Source organism: Hippocampus zosterae, chromosome 8 (genome assembly GCF_025434085.1).
Source record: "Hippocampus zosterae strain Florida chromosome 8, ASM2543408v3, whole genome shotgun sequence".
In the NCBI taxonomy this organism is placed as follows: Eukaryota; Metazoa; Chordata; class Actinopteri; order Syngnathiformes; family Syngnathidae; genus Hippocampus; species Hippocampus zosterae.
Window position 1 is genome coordinate 5,525,665 of NC_067458.1, and position 20,379 is coordinate 5,546,043.

The window sequence follows — 20,379 nt, forward strand, 5'->3', positions numbered from 1 at the left end:
GATCTTTGTTAGCCATTGACAATGTTGCACTCGACAGAACATAAAAATCAGACCACTTTAACCATTCACAACTGGATTGCCACAACGTCATCAATGCTTTCAGGTCTCAACCCGATAACACCGAGGTAACTTTGAAGACAATGAGGTCCTTCTCACATGTAGTAAGAAAATCAGAGACAAAGCAACATAGCGGGGAACCTAGGCAACTGCTTAGAGCCCCCCACTTTTCCACTTTTTGAGCAGTGCAAATATTACAAAGGAACAGGAAACAACAGCTCAATGTTTTTTGTGGATGGCACAATGACAGTCATGATGAAAATTATGTAAACTGATGGAAATTGTCTTAATCTGAAATAAATGGATGTTCATATTTCACAGTGTTTGCTTAGGTAATAAGATAAGATAAGTTCAGATCAGATCAGCGGCCCGGTAGTCACCTAGGACCTGTTTGCCGTGGGTGACCCTGCCAGGGGCATAAAGTCCCAGACAACTTAACTCCGAGGATCATTGGGACACGCAAACCCCTCCACCACGGTAAGGTGATGGCTCACGGAGGGGACATCTGCGCAATGTTTATCATTAATATGCGTAAAGGGCGTCCCGTTAGTCAATTGGTTAGCACGTCGGCTTCACAGTGCAGAGGTACAATTCCATCCCATCTTGGGCCTTGCTGTGTGGTTTTTGCATGATCTCCCCGTGCTTGCGTGGGTTTTCTCTGGGCCCTCTGGTTTCCTCCCACATTCCAAAAACATACATGGCAGGCTGATTGGACGAGGCGTGAGTGTGAGCACGGATGGTTGTTTGTTTCTGTGTGCCCTGCAATTGGCTGGCAACCGGTTCAGGGTGTCCCTCGCCTACTGCCCGAAGACAGCTGGGATTGGCTCCAGCACCCACCGTGACCCTCGTGAAGATAAAGCGGTTCGGGAAATGAATGAATGAATGAAGATAAGAAAAGCTTTATTTGTCTCACAATGCAGAAATTCCCAATTTACAGCAGCAAAATTCTGAAAGGCCGAAGTAGAAAGTGGCTGAAGGAGCTGCACAGTGCTGTCAGGGTGTCCTGGAGGGGGTGACAGGGTCTGTCCATTACAGCTTTTAGCTTAGCTAGCATCCTCCTGTTGCCCACCTCCTCCAGATTGTCCAGGGAGCAGCCCAGGACAAAGGGCCGGCTTTGTCCTGACCAGTCGGTTCAGTCTCTCTCTGTCCCGGGCCGAGATGCTGCCTGACCAGCAGACTATGCCATAATGAATGGCTGAGGCCGCCACAGGTCTTAAGGAGTGACCCCTGAACTCCAAAAGACCTCAATTTTCTGAGCAGGCTTTTTCCCTCAAAAGTTTAGTAGGATGACCTTTGATTATATTATTATTGCAAGGTATTTGAAAACATTACAGTGATCAAGTAACTTTTACTTCGCAACTTTTTCATTTCATTGTCATGTCACAGCTGATATGACAGTGTCACTGTGCTTGTGCCCGCTGTATCCAAAACTAAGTTTGCATAATGTGGCGCAAAAACTATTGTGTCAATTTAATCTGGTGTGCTGATAGCAGCATCGCTAAAACTTTTCCATGAATACACCAATGAGGCCGAGGCCCTTTAGAGCCACTGTGCCAAATAAAGTGACTCTGATCTGAAACGACAGGCACTTTCACAGAAGCTGGCCAACCGTTTTCCCCATTGTCTGTTTGCTTCTTTCTGATACACACACACACACTCACACAAAGTGATAATTTCACAGTTTAACCCCAGCGAGTCCCAGGGACTCACTGATCAGAAATGTATGAGTCTCATTATGCATTGAGAGAGTCCCAAATTTCGAATTCTGAAATGGTCTATTTATTAAATTGCATATGATAATAACACAAACAACAACAATATACATTTATAATAGGTTTATCTCTTATCAACAAATGCTGCAAAAATTTAAATAATTCAGGCATACAAGATTCGCTGATAGATAGGTTCTTATTTCATCTCATGGTTCAGTCTTTGAGTTGATAAAATGTCCTCTTGACTCTGCTTCCAATGATGCAAGGCTTTCTCAAAGTCAACTTATTATCGCAAAAAAACTATCCAACTTCAGCTGCTTCCTCTGTGATCCCTTGTTCGCAGCACTTGTTTTAACGTTACACAACTTGGAAATCGGCTGCTTTCCGCGAGGTGAAGGCCTATCTCTCCAATCTCGTCTCGCAAGAACGGAAATCTCGTCACGTGAGATTACGTAACGCGTGATCAAAACAACAATGGTGGTGATTGTCAAACTGCAATCATTGCGGGGAAAAAAAGATGTACCGTATAGCAGGCCTGAGGATTTCGGAAATTCACAGTAACCGTTTTTCGATTCCGTCGAATTACCCAATGGAAAACCACGGTAACTAATTTTGGGTTCCGTAAACGTTCATCATGGGAACTCATTTTTCTATTTTGACTAAGATTCAAAATCAAGAATTCTGATATTCAAAATTACAATGTTTCAAGGGTAAATGTTTGAAAACTATGCATGAACAATGAACATTACATCAGCAGCTGTGTATTCAGGAATTATTTAACAAAATTAATGGATCATATCAAATATGTTGTACTCGTAAAAGATAAGATAAAATAACCTTTATTTGTCCCACAGTGGGGAAATTTGCAGTCGACAGCAGCAAAATTGGGGGCATCATGAATACAGCATACCACAAAATCAGATTATTTTTTCCAGTCTCACACTGCAAAGATGAATTTACTGGTAATCATTAATACAGGTAAGTATTGATGTGGCTTGACATCCTCTTCCCAAGACAATGCATGTGTAATCTACTATCAATTCGACGAAAGAATCTACCACACGTCATCGTCAGTTCTACCGACAGTTAACATTAGCATTACTACACCTTGCGACGAATGTTTTATTCATAAAGTTACCATGCTACAACCAGTAAATTATAGAATAGCCAATACTGTTTCATAATATTTTTCATAGCGATTAGCCTATAGATCTAATGACCAACTTGCCTTGGAATCGTGCCTCTCGTCGTATCTCGCTCTCGTGTTCTGTGCATACATCCCAGGTGAGTTTAGTGATACGCCCTTTGGACGATTCATACGAAAAATCAGATTGGCATTCGCATTTCTTAAATGTCGCAATTTGTAGACCTTTGTGTGGTTTTTTTCGCCGCCATCTCAAACTGTCATCCGAGCGATTTCTCAGTATGCGGACTAAAATAACAACCTGCATGCACAAATAACATTATCTATTCCACCCCCCCCCCCCCCCCCCCCTCCGAGCCCAATACTGAAAACAAACAAAACTAAAGTAAATTAGAAGAAACACACGCACACACCACAGAACAAACACCCATGCAGGCACAGTGACATCGCATTGATCACACAGGAGAGATTCGATCGTCAACTCGTGTGCAGTGACTTTTATGGGAAACGATTTCTCGGTAATGTTAAAATGACGCCACGGAAACGATCGTTACCGTGAAATCCTCAGGCCTGCCGTAGGTTTTTTTTTGCTTGTTTTGACTGAGACGTTTCCTTGTGTCTCAAAAACGCACATTATTTGGAACTGTGCGTCCCGAGGGAAAATTATGCGTCCAGGACGAGATGGCTGCACACACACACGCACACACACACGCACACACATACACGCACACACACACACTTTAAGTGAGCATAAACGCAAGCAAAAAAATAAATAAAAATACGCCATATGACATTGCTTCAAATGAATACGCAATTGGAGAAAATTCTTATCATATTAGTGAAGCACACTTCATGTAACATTTAAGAAAAAAATGGATAGGTGTCTTAGATGGGCGTTGCCTGTGCATATTACCATAATTTGTGCACAACAGTACCTCAACTGTGACTTTCTTAAAGCAAGGTGCCTTTTGTTGCAGTTAAGGATGAATGCAAGTACATGTTTGGAGCAGGGGACAGTATCATCAATAATAGCTTTCTAATCTATATTTGTGATTCAGCGGCTGTTACTGAGCCAAGCAAACCTCCCCACGTTAACATTATGAGGTATCAGAGATCTATGATGCGAAGCAAATGCTGTCACTTTCCCTACCTCTCTCCTCCTGCTCTCTGCACCGGGTCTGGTGATGAGCGCCGTATCCCCGCACACCACGGCGGCATCCTCAACGAACACGCTGTCCGGGAGGCTCTCATCCACGGGCAGTTGCACTATCTCGAGCCCGACCGTGGTCCTCAGGACGTGGACGTAAGCATCATGCTCCTTTTGCGCCTTGGTTGAATCCACCTCAGCCTGGCTAGTCCGGAGCGCTTCTTTGGCCAAAGACGTCGGCATTTCCCGGACGATAGCGTGGGTGTAACAACCAAAACCCGCCATGTTTTCCCCTTCGCTTGGGACACTTAACTCAAGGGGGGTAAAAAAAAATCAACGTGCAGAGCACCCTTGCTATTGATTCACTGAGCGTCAGCTGTCACAGTGCTGGCTGGTTTACTTATTTACCACCTTTGCACCGCCTTGGAGATTTATTCTTAATTGGCATACAGACCGTCGCTCCATTGGGTGTCAGTGAGCCTTACTTTTGCCTCCAGGCGAGTCGCGGTGACGCGCAGTGACCATCACGTGAAGCCCAACAGCCTGTTAGCCGTCCACTCCAACAAGTGACACGCTCCTTTTACATCAGCCTCACTCAAAAACTGCACCTGCGAACAGCCTCCGAGCCAGGGGCGGTTCTGGATCAATTTCATGAGGGCGCCGGGCTGGGGCCAGGAGTTTTGATGGGGAGGGGGGGGGGGGGGCACATTCAACCCAGAGCTAAAAAGACAGATTCGAAATCTTATTTTACTTGTTATTTCTTCTAACTTTGAAATTGTAGTGATAAGATAACAGTGATGAGGAAAAAAAAACAGTCTTAGGAGGGCTAAAATGTCTGCAAGTGTAACAATACGCCGTGTCCATCTGTTGAGAATATTCAAGCCAGGGGATGATATGGTACCAGCCTGCCGGGGACAAAAATTGCAAATACACTGAAGCTAGATGTTTTACATGCATATAATTATCCAAATTTTAAAAGGCGATGTCTTATATATTGATCCTGTTAAATTAAATTAAAATAAAAAGGGAGACTAAAAAAGTTACACACACACACACGCACGCGCACACACACGCACGTCATGGTAATTTCCTTCTGTGCGGACTGCTTCTAATTTTCCCGCTCATTTTTAAGTGGTGCAGCGCACTAAAGGGTCCGGCGAGAATGTTAAATAACGAACTTTGGTTCCACCTTTCGCGTCGGCGACTTGGAGCGATTGTGTAATCTACGCTCGGAGGGGGGGGGGGGGGCACTGGCCCCCGTTGCGCCCCCCCCCCCCCCCAGACCCGCACTGCTCCGAGCAGCATTGCATCTGGACGACTCGAGCTTTGCTGCCTGTCATACCAATTTAAAACCAATGTATGCAGATGAAGATGGAGTTCGAATTCACGTCAAACATTGCGTCACGTTAAATCACCTGAAAAGAGGCATGCGGACTTTCTACTTGCACAGTCAGCTCGAATAGGCTCCGACTCACCTGCGAGTCGTGATCCTGTCGTGAAGATTCACAACATAGATGTTAATTTGGGCTAGCTACCTTCATCGGCTTCTGCAAATTATGACATAACTTACAAATTGAAAAGAGGCTAGGTCCACCGTGGGTGAGACATTTATTTATTGTGTCAAATTGTCAAAATGGGCACTGTGGATTATTATTACATACCTGTCAACTCATACGGTTTAGCCATAGTTCATACGGATTTTGTGGTGAATCTTACGTATTTGGCCGTATCGCACAAATTTTCATTTGATTCTGAAAATTTCCGTTTTTTGTTTTTTCCCCCCACTAACAGGTAGTTTCGTTTGCTTTTGCCCAGAATGGTGCTGGTCTACTCGAATGCTTTCATTTCCGGAATACAACTCTGAACACAGTAATGCCACTAAGTAGAATGATGATTAGACATTAACCAGACATTGTATCATGGAGATCTACAATAAATATCATTGGAAATTTCGTGTTTTTTTCTGCCATTATTTTGACATATAAAATGCTTTGGTATGTTATACGGATTTTTTTGGTAGTTTATACAGGTTGGCGATCCGAAAAGTTGACAGGTATGTTATTCGTATCTAAGGGGATTTCAGATTTTTTTTTCACTTTTACTCAAGTGCAGAAGTGTTTTTTGAAGTAAACGTACTTCTTACTGACACTGTGTGAGTCCTTTTTTTTAATCACTGCCAATACAAGAGCTGTACCCAGTATTCTGCCTTGATAATGATAACACCCTTAATTCAACCATACAGTTCTCTGTGAATATATTTGGCTGTATTGTAAAACTCCATCCATCCACTTTCAACACCACTTGTACAAAGAGGGTAACGGGAGCCTATCCGAGCTCACTTTGGGCGGAAGGCAGACCACACCCTAAAATGGTCGCCAGTCAGTCACAGGGCACAGACAGAGATATACAACTATCCATGCCCACATCCAAACAGTCAGTGAGTGGGAACTGATCCTATGCTGCTTGCACACATGTCAGGTGATTGTACCACGACACCATCAGCGACTTCGCTGTTAACCTCCTATACTTCAAACTTTTGAGATTTGGTCTCATAAGTGAATGAGATGGCTGCAACTAATGTCTAATATATTAATCGATTAGTCTATGGATTCTTTTTTTGATTTCCAGTACTTGATGAATTAGGTTAAAAAATATCTTCTTCAAAAACAGGACCTTGTTTCAAATTGACAGTGCAGAAAATAAACTCACAAACATAAATTGACGATGATTCAGTTCCTAGTCATGATGAACGAGTACCAACACCAGGTATCAGTACTGGACTGATCACAGCAAATTTTCAAAGCATCAAATTCTCCTGAAGGTGACCAATATCAGCGACCGATACCATGAGGCAAAATAATCTGATGTCACCGAAGTCCTCCTCACCAGTAATTGGCGCTGACCTGCTGCTATTTGACACCACGGTGTATCGTGTGCATCGCTTCCACTTATACCAAAAATGAATTTGAACATGGCTGCTTTTGTTGGCCAAAATGTTTGCAGCCGTGGAAATACTCTAAGGTGAATATGAAACAAAGTTTGCGGAATAACTCACCATGTTATTTTTGTAATGATTACAGAGATGTTTGCAAATATGTTATTTTCACAAAAATAATGTCTGTTTGTATGGAAGACGACAGAAATCTTCTTTTGTTGAGAGGCTGAAAATTCTTTCTTCAAGTTAAATAAGATCTTAAAATGATTAATGGAATATTAAAATAGGTGCTGATAAATTAACTGTGGATGAAACCATTAATTGTTTAAGCTGCACTTTGAATGTTTCCAAAATATTGGAAACAGCTCTCAGTATCATCCAGTGTTGTTCTACAGTGTTGCAAATCACATCGACAGACCAACTGAAAAAAGACCAATCGAACAGACCGACCAACTGAAAGACGGACAGACTGGTCCACAGATGGACAGATCTAATGGACAGATTGACAGACTGACAAATGGACATGCTGATAGACAGACCGACAGAATAACTGACAGACTGACTGAAGGACTGACAAACAGAGTAACTGACTGACAGACAGACAGACAGACGGACGTAGAGATGGATTGGCAGGTGGACGGACTGAGGAGCGAACCGAGCGACGGGTCGACCGACAGACCGTCTGAGAGGCCGACCGCCAGGCATGCCACCCGACCCACCGTCAGACAGACTGACCCACCAAATGATGGACCTGCGGACAAAGAGATGGACAAATTGGCAGGCAGAAGGACTACCCGACAGACTGATCATCGCAATCTGGAGGACATAATCTGCAAAAAAAAAAGAAAATCAAAGAGAGAATAAGTTAAAAATGAAAGAAAGAGAAACAGCAATCCCTTTCAGGATGCTACTGAGGACTTTTGAGATAGATGTCGGGACAGTACGCCAGCGAGGAAAATAGCCATTTAAGTCATGCGATCTGTTCAGAATGGGCATGTGAGAAGAAAAGAAGAAGAGTTTGTTTTCCCAACGCTCCCATCTGAGGCAGGTTCTGGGCTCGGTGAAGCGCTCTGCATCAACGGAATGTTTCTTCAAATATCCCAAAAGCAAATTCTTCCACTGTTGGACCTTGGTTTGTCTTTTCTTGTTCCAGATTCCCTCAATTACCTCTGACTGCTTGAAACATTCCAGGAACCCCACATTCCTTTTTTTTCCCAACTGAAGACACGCTCACCAACCAGAGCCCCTCTTGACACAAACACCTGAACCCACCCAGACACTTGGAATTGTTTTTTTTTCCACCTTCATTATTACGCATCACTGAATGATGTGGCACAATAAAGGCCCCCCATTTTTTTCCTCCATGCTGAGGAATTTGGCTGACTTGGATGAAGGAAAACCCTCATACTTGTGGGGCACCTGGCTGGTGCACTGTGTAGCTATGAAAGCAATGACTGAAAGCAGACCCAATCCATCAACTGGGGATGAAGCGGCACCAGTAACACTGCCCCTCGTTTGTCTGGCATCACTCTGGGATGAGACGTTCAATCTAATGTAAGATGCGTGATTTGACAGTTTGACGGGGCACACAACTGTAAGCAGTAGCCTGGACTGGCAGATGTACAGTACATTGACAAAGAGTAAATAAAATGGAACAACATTGCTGAAGATACTTTCCATTTTTGGAAAGGATATGGTGACATATTGTTGCACATTGTTGTCCAATCGAGCATGAAGGCCCACAACTTATTCAATGTGACCTTTAAGCAGACAACAACGGAATGTCTGGAAATTGCTGGGTGAGTGAAATGTAAGTAGTCATTAAGATTATGCAAAAATTGGACAATACAGGCAAAGGGAAATTCCATAAAGAGTCAGGACTTCATCACAAAATAACTACTCCACTGAGATTTACAGTTTGACATCTTGTCATCTATTTAAAAAGAAAATGAATGTCGGCATAAATGGCAAGCATGTTTCCAGACAGTTGTAGCAGAAAATTCCATTTTTGACAAAGAGCCCCCCATATTGGTGGGTTTTTTTCTTCATCAGAATGACCTGATTCTACAAAGACTGCGGGTTGTTGTTTTTTTCCTATTTCAAGTCTGACTTGCTTTGCAAATTGAATAACATTTGAAAGGGTTAATTGGCTTCTTTGCTACGTGCACTCCAAATCCGTTGCGAGCATTTCTGGTCATGTGATTCAATTCAAGTCAGTGCAGTTTGTGCTGTGGGGCGCGGGTGCGTGTGGCGGATGACACTTTTGGAGCTGCAGGAAGCAAATCCGCTCATTTCGTCTCTTTGCCAAAGCTATATAAACTGAACCTTTTATGCACTTTGCCTCACGGTAGCCAATCAATCTTTGGTCCTCTTAGGATCCCGTAAAGTAGGTGTGATTTATATATATTGTCATTATATATACAGTATATATATACCTTATCATTATTATTATTATTATTATTATTATTGCAAATGTTGGACTGTACCAAGTCTAGCATTAGCCAGAGCTACATTATCAACCCCTTTGTCCTCCACGGCTCTTTGGATGGTACAATAGCAATTGTCAAGCAAAAAAGCCCCTCCCCTTCTTCGGTGTGCTTGAATGAAGTCGCTGCATCACCAGGAACTCTCGAGGTCAAGAGCTAGCGAATAAAGTGAGGCGGAAAGCTCGCGTGCAAGTGGATGGATGGATGGATGGATGGATGGATGGATAGATAGATAGATAGATAGATAGATAGATAGATAGATAGATAGATAGATAGATAGATAGATAGATAGATAGATAGATAGATAGATGATAGATAGATAGATAGATAGATAGATAGATAGATAGATAGATAGATAGATAGATAGATAGATAGATAGATAGATAGATAGATAGATAGATAGATAGATAGATAGATAGATAGATAGATAGATAGATAGATAGATAGATAGATAGATAGATAGATAGATAGATAGATAGATAGATAGATCCATCTGGTCTTGGATTAGATTATCCTGAATATAATTTTTTTTTAGCAATAAATTTTTAGACAATTCTATGTTTCAATACATTTGGGAGAAAAGTAAGAGATGACGCCCCCTGTTCAAGCATGGCTGTCTATTATGAACTTGTGAAAACCAGTTGTGGCACAATCGGCTGAAACACAGGAACATATGAGACTGTTTTGTTTAAAAACAAAATCCACATTATTGGGGAAGGTGAGTGACCTTGAGCCCCGCTGTACTCCTGCCAGGTGTGGAGTCTGACAATCACACATTAAATGCGGTCTCTCGTAAAAATCAAGCAAATACAAGCATCCAGTACCCATTTGTATAAATGAATGAAAAGAGCCACTTGCAGTGGCCATCTGCATACGGCATTTGTGAGAAATTGTCAGATGTGGTTTGAAATGAGCCACGGCCATTAGACTGAGCACTCTACTTCTGGGTCATGAAAATCCCACTTTTCATTGGGATTTGTGTTTAGCTCTGTCGAAGGAAACCACGACCATGTGCTAAAATGGACACGCCCCCGTTCCAAATGGTATCCACACACACGAACACACACACACACACACACACACACACGCTCACACACGCGCCCCCAGTCTAAAGAACACCACACCGTTCGCGCATCTGTTCTTTACACACAAATAGCAACGTAAAACATAACATTTCAAAGGATGCGGGATGATGCTATGCCATTCAAGAAACGACAACGACCATCCACTTAAATGTCTCCATCTAGTGTCTGCAAGGCAGACGTGCTACGACGACAGAAGTTCAGCCTGAAGATGTTTGGGCTGATATGTACAACGCGTATGTCCAACACACGGCGACACAGTCCAGGAACGTGACCGGTTATATTATTATTATTATTATTATGCGTCAAATGCGTAAAGTGAGTGTGAAAAAACAACAACTCACCGGGGTTCTTCAGCTCTTTAGTGTGTTCTAAACGACAAATAGATCCTTAACTATAACCTTAAAAACCGTTTTACGGAATAGAACGACTCGTGTTGTACTTTGTTTCCATCGGGATTACATTATTGTTATTATGATTAATAATAGCGAGGAATACTTGTTATTATTAACTGAAATGCAATTTGATCAAAAACGAAGTCTGTCTCTCTCCCACCAAGAACAACTCGACTCCGTTTGCTGTGGAAAGCGCTTTATTTGTAACGGGGCCTACTTTTCTCCCTTCGGAGGCGTGATGGACAGATGGCGTGAAAAGTTAAAAGTTGCCCCGAGCATTGCATGGAAAGGAATTTCCCTGCACGAAGAACATATTTAACAAGCGTTTAAGCTGTCAGGAATGCTTTGTGGTCTGCTTGCCGAAAGAAGGGTATGGGAGGGGGCTCGGGGTGGGGGCGGTATGTTAATAATGTAGGCTACTGCCATACCAAATATGGTAACATAGTTACGTCTGCGTTGTGGCGCGCATCTGGAAGCGCTTAACTCCGCTGAATAAAAGGTACGGGAGAGACAGAAATAGACCTTTAAACGTATTGCAGCCCACACCTTTAGTTTCTCGTGTGAAAAAAACTGCTGCTGTTGTAAACAGTTTCCAAGGTAACGGCTGATAAATGTGGGTTCAACACTGTCAGAATTACGTCATGGCAATGGAGGATCATGATGACGTTTTCACATTTTGAATCTCAATAAAATTAAATAGCATCGTTTGTTAGATATGGAACAGAGAATCCATTCAAAATAAATCAGAGTATTTGGTGAGTACACACAAACGGGATGACCAAAAGACCAAAACGTATTGTTTTTTTCCTCCTAGGCGGTTAAAGTTGCTCTTGAAAGAATTTAAAAGCGGGTTATGATAAACAAGAAAGGAACATGTGAGAGGGGAAAAATGTGTTCTTATGGGCACCATTGGGGGAAAAAATCCATTTGAGAGTGAGAGACAGAAAAAAAGCACACGGTTTAGACAGGGCGGAGCTTATGTCTTGGATGGAAAAAGGCCGAGAAACATTCCTGGCATATTTTGGGAACAGTTCAGCAGGCAGCCCGGGGACGACGTCAGCTTCCCAGTAGAGTATATAAGTGAAGAGGGCGCCTCAGCTCAGCAGACGATACCGAGAGCTTCACTAAGCCCAGCTTGGACCTCCAGAGACCAGGAGCGAACACAGCAAGACTGCAAGAAGGAATACTTCACGTCCAACAAGACAGAATTGGTCAACTCTTCTTATTCTGGGACCTGGATTCCTGTTTGCAAATAACTTTACCAAGATGCTGATGATTTTTGTTGTCGTTACCTTCCTGGGGAGCATCAACTTGGTGAGTTATTCATGTTCATTTCACTCGAAATGTAGAGGGAAGTCAACCCTATTTTTCAAGGGGGAGATCACCGTTCCACTCATAAGTAATCACTCATGCTTGTGTATACAGGTTTTCTCCTCTTGCTCATCTGTGTGCGAGTGTCCGTTGGAGATGCCCAAGTGCGCACCCGGTGTCAGCGTGGTCCTGGACGGTTGCGGTTGTTGCAAAGTATGTGCCAGGCAGCTGAATGAGGATTGCAGCCTGACCGAGCCCTGTGACCACACCAAAGGGCTGGAGTGTAATTTTGGGGCCACCTTTGCTGCTGCTACAACTCGTGGAATCTGCCGAGGTATGTCGAAAGCACGTGTATATGGTTTTTTTTTTGGGGGGGGGGGGGGGGGGGGTTTAAGAACAAATATGGTCATAATTTGTGTAATGTGGAATGTAGATAACGCTTTGACTAAACCTCAAAGCACACTGAAAAAGCTTTTTAGACTGGTTAGCCGATCCTTACCTGGCAGCAAAGTCTTCCAAAAGAAGAGCAGGGAAGAGTAACATTCCTGTTTTTTTTTCTCCCTCCTGCAGCCAAATTAGAGGGCAGACCTTGCGAGTACAACAGTCGGATCTACCAGAACGGAGAAAGCTTCCAGCCTAACTGTAAACACCAGTGCACATGCATCGACGGTGCTGTGGGATGTGTCCCGCTGTGCCCCCAAGAGCTCTCTCTGCCCAATCTGGGCTGTGCCAACCCAAGGCTGGTCAAGGTAGCAGGCCAGTGCTGCGAAGAGTGGGTGTGTGATGATGGCAAGGACACAGACATTATGGAGAAGATTTTCGGCAAAGACAAGACGCCTGACGAACTCGAAAGAGACCTGACCTTGAGGAATGAGCTCATTGCGATTTTCAAGGGGGGACTCAAGTCACAAGCTGGTAAGAAAACAATCTTTGACTTCACATTTCCCCGAACGTCCAAAAACTGTGAGAGTCAAGTTTGCTGATGAGATCTTTTTCTTTTCACAGCAGCCTACAGGCCGCAAGTTGAGATTCAAATGTTTGACAGCCAGAAGTGCATCATCCAAACCACACCCTGGTCTCAGTGCTCGAAGAGCTGCGGAACGGGCATCTCCACCAGAGTCACCAACAACAACAACGAGTGCAAGCTGGTCAAGGAGACTCGAATCTGCGAAGTGCGACCATGCACGCAGTCACCCTACTCTAGTCTTAAGGTAAGCTTCAGCCACCTCCACAAAATGTTAGCACACCACTTCAGGACTTGAATTCCCAGCTAATGCCCCACTGCCTTCATTCATTTGCAGAAAGGAAAGAAATGCAGCAGAACCAAAAAGTCCAGCCAGCCTGTGAAGTTCACTTATGCTGGCTGCTCCAGCTTGAAGAAATTCAGGCCCAAGTACTGCGGCGCCTGCGTCGACGGCCGCTGCTGCAGCCCTCATGACACCAGAACCATCCGAGTCAAATTCCGCTGCGATGATGGCGAGACCTTCAACAAGAACATAATGATGATCGAGTCCTGCAAGTGCACCTACAACTGCCCCCACGCAAACGAAGCCTCCTATCCTTTCTACCGCCTCTCCAATGACATCCACAAGTTCAAAGACTGATTGGTGAAGACATTCCTGAGCCCCTAAGCAAGAGAAGTGGCAGCCACTAGCTGTCCGGATGAATGCAGGGGTGTAAATAAGGCGCCAAACAACTACCGGCTTCCTGGTGTAATTAGATTCCTAAGGAATTGTGGGCTTACATCAGGAGGACTTTATGACGTGCACTGTTTGCTGTGACTACATCAGCACTCTTAACTCAGAATTGCTTCATATTAAGGGAGCATCAATGCTGGCTTCGTTATGGAGCAAAATGTAATTAACATTTGTACATTGGTGTTATTTGCTGATATCAATTCACTGTGTATATTTTGATCGTTATCATCAGACATGGCCAAGACTGTAGACTTGCGTGCGCATATGTACATATGCGCACACAGAACATCAATTAGCATACCATCCCACAGCGTAACCTCTCCACTTGTTTATCAAGCGGGTGGTTTCACCATTTCCTGACATGGGCACTTTTTTTTTGTTCATGTTTTGTGGCAGCTAGTGAACTCCCTTCATGAAAAAGACAAACTGAAACATGTCAAAAGGATGAATGAATGTTTTTCGCGTTGTTAATATTATTTATCTCTGAAAATGTAGCTACTTTATTTGGATATCAAAAGTCATACTGGAATAAATTGTAAAATGATTTAATTTTATATGCTACAAATAAAAAGAATTTATTTATGAAATATGATCCTGTGTCACTTTGCTGTGTTCCAACAACCCCCCTCGCCCCCCACACGCTTACAATTCCGATACAGTATTCCCAAAGACAAAGTGCAGCAGATCCCACAAATTCTCAGACACTGACATGGTCTGAGCTCTGATATAACACCTCGCAGGCTCTCATGCTGACTTTCTATTAGTATGGAATGCTATTCTGAAGCGAGAGCCTTTTTATTTGATCTGGCCAAGACTTACGCTTGAAGAGCTGCAAGAAGGTGTTGGTGGGGGGGATTAGGTCCACGAATTGTAACCACTAAAATAGTATGTCAAGTCTTCAATGCTGAGCTCAATTGGCTTCGACACCTGAAAACAACGAATGGCTGTAAATCTCCTTTCTCGGTTTCAGGAACAGGCATTAAGAAAAAATAATTTTAGAAAACTGCTCTTGTGGTTATAGTAAAATGTTTTGGGAGCTACTGTAATCGTGTGTTGCTCCTGTCACATAAGCGCTGGTGCTTCCATTGTTTACCTGAATTCATGCTGCTGATGTCTGTTACTTTTATTACTCTTATAAGTAGAAGGGGAAAAAATTCTGAGGGTGGAGCCTTGCACTTGGTACTAATAGCTACAGCGTGATTTGAAGTGGGTAGTGAGAGCTCAGGGGTAACGGCGGGGTAGGCTGTTTTTTTAGATCCAGGTATTGGGAGTGGCTCAGGAATGCAGTAGCGGTTCAGAAAGCAGACATCCTGATGGGCGACAGATGTTGGAAAGTATTTCAGAGCAGCATGTTCAGGTTAGCTGGGATGGTCTAAAAATACACAAACACTCCCTTGTACTCGGTTGGCTTCCACAAGATGCATTTCATCTCATCGCAAACTATAAAACACATTTCTTTGTGGAAGGCATTCTTGGATGGTCGGATCTGATTCAGGAACTTCTCATTTGAGTACAGCATGAAACATTGTCTCGGATGGAGTAGCATACTGCACAGGATGTGCCCACTTAAGTTTTACAGACTGCTCGCATAAAATACTTTGAAAGTTTTCCTAATCACAGAGATGTGTGCCTTCCCATGCAGCCGTGATTTCCAGTCAACACATTGTGAGAGGCTTAATTTTTGCGTTTTGCCTTCATGCCGCTTCCCAAAAGCACATTTTCATCAGAGTGCCTTAAACTTTACCATGCAACCAGACTGTCATTTGTCTTGTTAACACAATACTTGGTTCCGTCATGTTTTCAAACGTCATGTCAACAGTCCTCTCAGTAATCCATAGCATTCCTGTTTGATGCAAGTGCAGCAGGTAGGGCAGACATCTTGTTGTCTTTTCTGGACAGCTTGAAATCATCGATTCATTGATTCAAACCATCAGTGTCATCCTGTTCAATCATGCACAAATGTTAACGTTGGATTATGCTGCACTGATGTTTTCGCACTGGCGCCCAGGAAATTAAATCACTCAGAAGCAACCTCAACCCCTGAGCTCAAATGTTTAAATGACAAATGCATTAGCATTAAGCCGTCATCATCCACTATGAAATACAAGGCAACCAAGCAGTTACAGCAGGACGAAGAATTGGCATTCCAACATGCTGGAAGTGAATGAACACCCCCCCCACCCCCAGAGTCTTGGACTATACACTCACTCAGGTTGATATTCACTTTTAAGGAACGTGAGGACAGAAAGAAGGAAGGTTTTGAATCAAAGTCATGTTCAAAAGCACCATCTGCTGGTTGAAAATGTAACACATATTCTGTAAACTATACTCGGTCGACACAATGGAAAATACGCAATCTATAGTTAAATGTCATACTGTCAGTTTATGCTAGTCAAGAATATGCACGTCCACTCGGATGATAAAGCATGCGTGAGCAGAAATGTGACTCTAAGGCATTTCTATCGAACAAGAACGAATGGATAAAGATCCACCATGGCAACCCCAGATAACTCTTATTATTGGTATGCAACAGCAGTGGGGAATTCATTTTGCAAAGAGGCCACGTGAGAAACCGGCTGAGAGCCAAGCCAAGATGCAAACCTCAACTTTACATTTATTTTTTATGTATTTAGAAAATGTGTTTCAATAAATTGCTACATGTGGTAGACATGGTACATATTATTATAGTGTAATATCTGTTTCTTGTATTTTGTGTGACGTCATAGGGAGGGGAGGAGGCAGGTTGGGAGAATATTGGCTCCGGTAGTTAATCTGAATGAGGAGCGCATGGGCGTGAGTTGTGGCTAACAGCAATTCCTTTGAATGCGTGTGTTTATTACTTATTTTGTTTATTAAAAATGGTGAATAGCATCAGCGACTGTGAGCATCTTTCTCTCCGCTACTGACGGGCATTACAATAATTTGGAAATATGCATTTTAAACAAAATTATAGCGATCACTAAAATTGTATCCTAACACTTTAAACATTATACGATAGATTTTGTGCTCCAGCTGCCAACTCATATGAGCGTTTCCAAGTCAGGACTCTCATGTACAGATACTGTACATATAAACAAGTGGGAAGTATTAATATTAATATTATTGACAGTGATGACCTATAATACGTACATCGAGCACAAAGTGGAAGAAACAATATTTTGCCTCTAAAATTAAATTACCAATATCTTTATTCACTACAGTGTTCTGAAGCTAAATTGTATTGTTCTTCATAAATCATAAATGGTTTATTTGTATCTTCAAACATAGAGAAAAGTACTGCAGTATATAAACAAATACATTTATTGATGGTAATGGCACCTATTTTTCTGACACCCTCCCTTCTTACTCTGTCTACCTAGATAATTTTTTAACAAACTGGCAACCCATGTCAAATGTCATTGTTAGTTTAACGCATCTTTTGTCATGTCGCGGACTGCAGAAAAATTAAGGGTGGGCCGCAAATGACCCCCAGGCCGTAGTTTGGAGACCGCTTGTCTAATCCAACGTGATGTTAGTGAATAGTGATCACGCAGAGTCCACCGTTTAAAGCAAAGTTAAAAATGTATCGTATAATTCATTCAGAAGTAGCGGTTTGAGGTCACCAGTTCATGAGTTGTCCCGAGAGAAGAGATGCACTCAGATGTGACATCATTGACCCCTGATTGCAAACGGCTGGAAAATGCGTAATCACAGGCTTAAGACATCAAATAAAGTCAGTCACATCCAAAAGACGTTAGCATTGGCTTGTTTAAACACATCCAAAAAATACTGGCCTCACCAGTGGGCAAGACTGTCATTTACTGGTGCTGCAGTCATACTCAACTAGCATTAGGTGAGAATACAGCATGTAGTGAGGCCACACGCAAACCCTTTGGACACCCTGGAGTTGCCACAAAACTTAACGTTACCCTGAATTAGCTCATCGAAAATGAGACGACGGATCTTGACCAAAAGAAGAAGCATCATTTGAATAATTTAAAGGTGATTCTTGTACGTGGAGTCTGTTTCTCTTTGTTTGGAATGACAAGAGTCAATACTGCGGCATATAAACCCACATGTTGTGGAATTGCATTAACTGAACATGTCCTGGATGGTAGCCGACTATATTGGTTTGTTTGAAATGCAAGGAACTTCATACATTTCCACATCAGATATAGCACAAACATAAAACCCAAAGTCCCAGGTTAGCCTAGTAAGTCCCATGATCTGTGAAAATAACAATGGAACAACAAAACATGAATACAATAAGATAACGAAATGCTTATTGACCATTTTAACATACAGCAAAGATCCAAATGCAGCAAGGCGTGGACACAGTTAAAATAAAAAGGTAAGAGGCTTGACTTGCACCATATCTCCAAGGTTTTAGTGCTTGGAGGGGGAAAAAATACATGTTCAATGTGCAGAGATGGATACACATGAAGATGAAAGGACTCCAAAGTCTTAACACCTTCCGCAAAGAAGCTTTTCCTGAACCCAGTGGCCCTGCGCGGGATGCTGCGTAGCGTCCTGCGTGAGAGGAGAGTAGAAACGAGTGTACACAGGGTGGGTTGGGCTTTTAGTGATGGACAGACTTTTTTTCTGCATTTGCTGGGGAAGATATCTGGTTGCGGGGAAGCTGTAGCACACAATCTTTAGCGTCCTTCGAAAAGCCTGCGTTTCTCTTTGTTTGTTTGTTTATTGAGCATATGTAGTACACACAATAACAGGTTGACAAAGGTCAACCAAAAATGATGAAATAAAATTAGAAAGTAGTTAAAAGAAAACACACATCATCACAGTTGTATGCTAAAAGGAGTAGGAAGAAGTAAATAACTTATCTAGTCCTACCCCTTATTGTGTAAGATTAAGATTAAGTTATCCTTTATTTGTTCCGCAATGGGAAAATTACAATCAATGTAGCTGAATTGATCATTTTTCAAAACGAAGAAGAAATGAAAAAACTACATATCATCAAGTACCTTGACCCTTGCAGCTGCTGTGCCACCCACCCTGATGCTGAGGACTTCTTCCACCAAACATCCATCCATTTTCTGATCCGCTTATCCTCACAAGGGTCGCGGAGAGAGCTGGAGCCTATCCCATCTGTCTTCGGGCAGCAGGTGGGGGAGCCCCTGCTGCCCCTTGCCAGCCAATCGCAGGGCACACATAGATGAACAACCATCCACGTTCACACTCACACCGGACAATTTAGAGTGTTCCATTAGCCTGCCATGCATGCTTTTGGGATGTGGAAGGAAACAGGAGTAACTGGAAAAACCCTACACAGGCATGGCGAGAACATGCAAATTCCACAAAGAAAGGCCAGAATCGAACCCTGCACCTCTGCATTATGAGGCTGATGCGCTAACCAGTCGACCGCCGAGCCGCCCTCCACCAAACACCTGTATAAATTAGCCAACATACAACTCTCGAGTCTGACACATCACAGGTTCCAGGAGAAATTGGTGAACCTTCTTTAACAGAGAGACAAGGGAGGAAGGTTAGTTTTTGGGCACCAGGTGAGGTCCTCGGGAAGGTGGACCCCAACATACTTGGAGTTGGAGTCCACGTACATTGCTGCTTCTTCAATGTACAGAGGGTTGGGGTGGCGGTCCTTGCTGAAGTCCACCACCCTCTCCTTGGTCTTCATCATGATGCAAATGTTCTGGTTGCACCAGTCCACCAGATATTCTCGGACTCATCTTTGTCCGCAATGCATCCCACGACTGTTTTGTTGTCCGCAAACTTCACAGTATGACAACATGGGAATTCTGCAGAGCAGTCATTGGTCAGTATTGTGAGCAGGAGGGGGCTTACCACACAGCCCTGGGGAGAGCAGTGGCGAGAGTGATTGCGAAGAAGACATGGTTGTGGATCCTGACAGTGTGAGGTCTGTTGTGCCGATCCAGTTCTTGAGCCAACAATGTTCAGCTTTAGCACCAAAGTCTGTGGGATGATGGTTTTGAAGGTGGAGGTGAAATCCAGGTCAAGCAGGCGGACTTCGGACTTTTTGCTTTCCTAGTGGCTGAAGGCTGTTTGGCCCACTGATGAGACGGCATAATCAGTGGCGTGGTTCTTCCTGTACGCGTACCAGTGAGGGCCCGCAGTGTTGTCCGAAGATTTCAGCAAAAATATGACAAATTTAACCCTCGTAGTCCACCGCTTGCGATAAATGTAAAATGATGTCTTTGGATCAAAGGCAAAGGCATTCGGAAAAATACGAGAGAGCTGAAACGTATTGGGGGGGGGGTTCTAAAATGGCCGAAATTTCATGACGTCACCGGCTGATAATTCTTAGGCATTGCAGCAATAATAAAAAATGTTTTGATTCTGTAATCTTCACAATTTACATATTTTGCACCATAGAGACCCATTATAATTCATATTTTTGGATGCATCGTAAACCTAATGTGTAAATATGCATTTCACGC

General features: G+C 43.1%; 3 protein-coding genes across 4 annotated transcripts in view; 2 read left to right on the forward strand and 1 right to left on the reverse strand.

Annotated features, from left to right (window-relative positions):
- Positions 1-4,618, reverse strand: part of ddah1 (dimethylarginine dimethylaminohydrolase 1) — a 91,531-nt gene extending 86,913 nt beyond the window's left edge. The window contains exon 1 of the mRNA XM_052073487.1: positions 4,064-4,618. Within this exon, the coding sequence (XP_051929447.1) occupies positions 4,064-4,345 (282 nt within the window). The 5' untranslated portion in view covers positions 4,346-4,618. The remainder of the gene's footprint in view (positions 1-4,063) is intronic.
- Positions 1-20,379, forward strand: part of mpl (MPL proto-oncogene, thrombopoietin receptor) — a 297,799-nt gene that overhangs the window by 95,783 nt on the left and 181,637 nt on the right.
- Positions 12,042-14,558, forward strand: ccn1 (cellular communication network factor 1). 2 transcript variants are annotated; one of them, XM_052073473.1, is made up of 5 exons: positions 12,042-12,272; positions 12,384-12,603; positions 12,840-13,184; positions 13,278-13,480; positions 13,571-14,558. In XM_052073473.1, exons 1-5 carry the CDS (start codon positions 12,225-12,227, stop codon positions 13,871-13,873), a joined length of 1,119 nt encoding a protein of 372 aa, XP_051929433.1. In that variant the 5' UTR covers positions 12,042-12,224; the 3' UTR covers positions 13,874-14,558. The 2 variants fall into 2 exon arrangements, with proteins under 2 accessions (XP_051929433.1, XP_051929432.1); XM_052073472.1 differs by having other exon boundaries at positions 12,044-12,272; positions 13,275-13,480.

Coding starts and splice junctions, on each gene's coding strand:
- ccn1 (XM_052073472.1), top strand. CDS start 12,225: ATGCTGATGATTTTTGTTGTCGTTACCTTCCTGGGGAGCATCAACTTG. Junction 12,273..12,383: donor TCCTGGGGAGCATCAACTTG/GTGAGTTATTCA, acceptor TTGTGTATACAG/GTTTTCTCCTCTTGCTCATC. Junction 13,185..13,274: donor GGGACTCAAGTCACAAGCTG/GTAAGAAAACAA, acceptor TTCTTTTCACAG/CAGCCTACAGGCCGCAAGTT.